This window comes from Sinocyclocheilus anshuiensis, unplaced genomic scaffold, assembly GCF_001515605.1.
Source record: "Sinocyclocheilus anshuiensis isolate Anshui unplaced genomic scaffold, SAMN03320099.WGS_v1.1 scaffold1020, whole genome shotgun sequence".
NCBI classification, from domain to species: Eukaryota; Metazoa; Chordata; class Actinopteri; order Cypriniformes; family Cyprinidae; genus Sinocyclocheilus; species Sinocyclocheilus anshuiensis.
In genome coordinates, this window is record NW_015552608.1 from 116885 (window position 1) to 120451 (window position 3567).

Genomic DNA, 3567 nt, shown 5'->3' on the forward strand with positions numbered 1-3567 from the left:
CTCATAGTACATCTGCTCCTCGGCCGCAGACGGCTCCTCGTCCATCAGAGGACACACACTGATGTCCTCCTCCACCTGATGGAACGTCCATCAGCACCTGCAACCATAGCGACAGGGGCGGGGCTTGAGCCAGAGCTGGGCGGAGCCTGTCATAAAACCATCATCTCTGCATCTAAACACTGATCAGCCAAAGACCAGCTTCACAGCTCCGTCAAAATAACAGTGCCATGAAGAAATTAAGACAGCCGTGAATATTATAATGTCATTGTACAGTTGCATTGTACAATAAAAAATATTATTATAGTATTTTAATTAAATACTACGTTTTGTCAAATATATTACAATAGTAATATTTCTTATTTAGTTTTTTAGTATTTTTTATTTAATAATAATAATAATAAAATTATTAATAAAAATGCATATTATTAAAATTATTAAAACAACACTTTTTAAATTAAAATAATATTATTAATAATAATTTATTATTATTATTATATTTTTCTTAAATACTTTTTTATTATTGCAATAATAATAATATTTGTTATTTTGTTTTTATTAGGTATTTTTATTTAGTAGTAGTTAGGGTTGGGTATCGTTTGGGGTTTTTTCGATACCGGTGCCAAATCGATACTTTTAAAACGGTTCCGATTATATATAAAAATAAAACAATGCATTATAAATAATATAACATTTTATTATTCAATAAAAAATTAATCCAATTACTATTATTCTTTTCAAATTTAAAACAACTAATTATAAATTATAATATTATTATCATTAAATAAAATAAATTACTATTATTATTATTACTACTACTAATTAAAACATGTAAAATAAATATATAATAAATTATAATATTATTATTATGATCATTAAATAAAATAAATTACTATTATTATTATTACTACTAATAATTAAAAAAATGTAAATAAATATATAATAAATTATAATATTATTATTAAATAAATGAATGCATGAATTACTTCATTACTATATTATTAATTAAGAATACAAATAAAATAAGACATAAGACGTAAGTGTCGTTCTATAAGATGTGAGTTGATGAATAACGGCAGACTGCTCGGATGCTGGCTCTGATGTGATTGAGCGCAGCACACCTTGAGCAGCGGCTGGATCTTGTCGACAGGCAGCGCTAGCGGGTTCCTCCTCTTCCTCTTCTCGATCGCGGCCTGAGCGTCGGCGATGGCCCATTTCTCGATGGGGTGCGGGAAACTCCTCTGCACTCGCTCCTGAAGAACACAGCACACACAGAGAGAAGGTGATGATGATGATGATGAAGCAGCTGAGATCTACAGCACAAACTCAAGCAGCTGAGCGTCTCAGCAGCAGTCAGTCGAGCTCACTCGGAGACACATTCATCGGTCACACAATACCCATGATGCTCAGCGTTTACACTGAGAGAATCTCACAGAGCTTGGCTCATATTTCACCCTAAAACCAAACAACACATATATCACCGATGCTGAACCATCAAAAATTATGAGCAGTTTGTCCATCGTTTACATTAGTGCTCAAAAGATTACATGTAGTAAAATTTATTAACGTTTATTTTATTTTTTAAAGAGTCTTTTCTGCTCAGCAAGGCTGCATTCATTTGATCAAAAATACTTTAAAAATTCTGAAATATTATTAGAATGTAAAACAGCTGTTTTCTATGTGAATATGTGTTAAACTGTAATGTATTTCTGTGATGCGCAGCTGTATTTTCAGCATCATTACTCCAGTCTTCAGTGTCACATGATCTTCAGAAATCAGTATAATATGCTGATTATTAGAAACATTTCTGATTATTATCAATGTTGAACACAGTTTTAAAGCTTACAAAAAGAAGAAATATATACTTTTATTCATCAAGGACGCATTATATTGCTCAAAAGTGACAGTAAAGGCATTTATAACGTTACAAAAGATTTATATTTCAAATAAAAGCCGTTCTTTTGAACTTTCTGTTCATCTGTGAATCCTGAAAAATAAAATGCATCAGTTTCCACAAAAATATTAATGTGTTCAACATTGATAATAATCAGAAATGTTTCTAATAATCAGCATATTATACTGATTTCTGAAGATCATGTGACACTGAAGACTGGAGTAATGATGCTGAAAATACAGCTGCAAATCACAGAAATACATTACAGTTTAACAGAGACTCACATAGAAAACAGCTGTTTTACATTCTAATAATATTTCAGAATTTTTACTGTATTGGTCAGCGTGTTGTGATGCGGTCGTCACGGCGACGGCGTTCACCTCCACGTCCTGCACGGAGCGCGGCTGAGCCTGACACAGAGTGTTGAGCAGCACCAAGATCAGGCCCTCGATGTACTGCAGCGCCTCCTGCTGCGCCGACAGCTTCGGGTGCACCTGACTCAGCACCTGCAGCACACACACACACACACACACACCATTACAGCAGACTTCACTCAATCAGGAAAATAAAACTCCCTATTGGAAAATTAAAAACTAAGCAGATACTAAAAATTAAATTATAAAAATTTAAAATTTTAATTAATAATTGTCAAATAAAAAATCTAAATAAAACACTTATTAAAAGCTAAATCATGAATACGTAAATTCAAATAAATAATTAAAAAATACAATCAAGATAAAACACTAACTAAAAATTAAATAAATAATACAAATGTTTTAAAAAAATTATTATTTAAAATACAAATATATCATAAAATCATAATCATAAAAATAAAATTGCAAAAAACAAAACAAAAATTACAATAAAAAAAATTATAAAAATGTATTAAATAATACATTTAAAATTTAAATAAGCAATATGAGAAACAGTTGAATAACATCCAAGCAACACAACACAATTACTAAAACTCTAACTAAAATAAATAAATAAATAATAAAAAAATTTAAAATATTCATAGAAACTATAATATAAACCTAAAGACAAAAAAATAAAAATAAAACAAATAAAAAGGACAAAAAACACACAACAAAATTACTAAAACGTTAACTGAAATTAAAATAAAATGGAAAATGCAACAAAAAAAAAACAGAATTTCACATATTTGTAAAAACTCTAATAGAAACCTGAAGACAAAAAAAAACAAAACCTAATAAAAGTGACAAAAACACACAGCAAAATTACTAAAACTGTATTTAAAATGATTAATTAAGACGTTTTTAACTAAAATACCACATAATAAAAAAAAATTGTTTTTAACTCAAATACGAGTCTATAATCCATAATAACGCTTCCTGCAGTGAAAAGGTGTTCTGGTCTGAATCAGGAGAGAAATCTGCACAGATCAAGCAGCGTTTAAACACTGATGCAATGCTACATTTCTACAAACCTGATGAAGAAACAAACTCATCCTGATCTTGGACGGCCTGAGGGGGAGCAGATTTTCAGCAAATGTTCATTTTTTGGTGAATTATTCTTTTAATGATGTCATCACATGAGTGTTGAGAATAAGTACACACTAGCTGTGCGCTGCCTACCTAGACATCACCTGTCCATCTGAACATTCACATGCATGAGGGCAAACATGAGTGTACGGGAGCGTCTGACAGCAGACGGAT

The 3567-nt window shown here is 30.8% G+C and overlaps 1 protein-coding gene across 1 annotated transcript in view; it reads right to left on the bottom strand.

The window, feature by feature from the left end:
- LOC107665896 (son of sevenless homolog 1-like) overlaps positions 1-2397 on the bottom strand; it is a gene marked incomplete at its 5' end in the record, with an annotated part of 44618 nt that extends 42221 nt beyond the window's left edge. The window contains 2 exons of the mRNA XM_016456958.1: positions 1034-1250; positions 2272-2397. Coding sequence (XP_016312444.1) covers positions 1034-1250; positions 2272-2397 — 343 coding nt within the window. The remainder of the gene's footprint in view (positions 1-1033; positions 1251-2271) is intronic.
- Positions 2398-3567: the final 1170 nt, after the last annotated feature.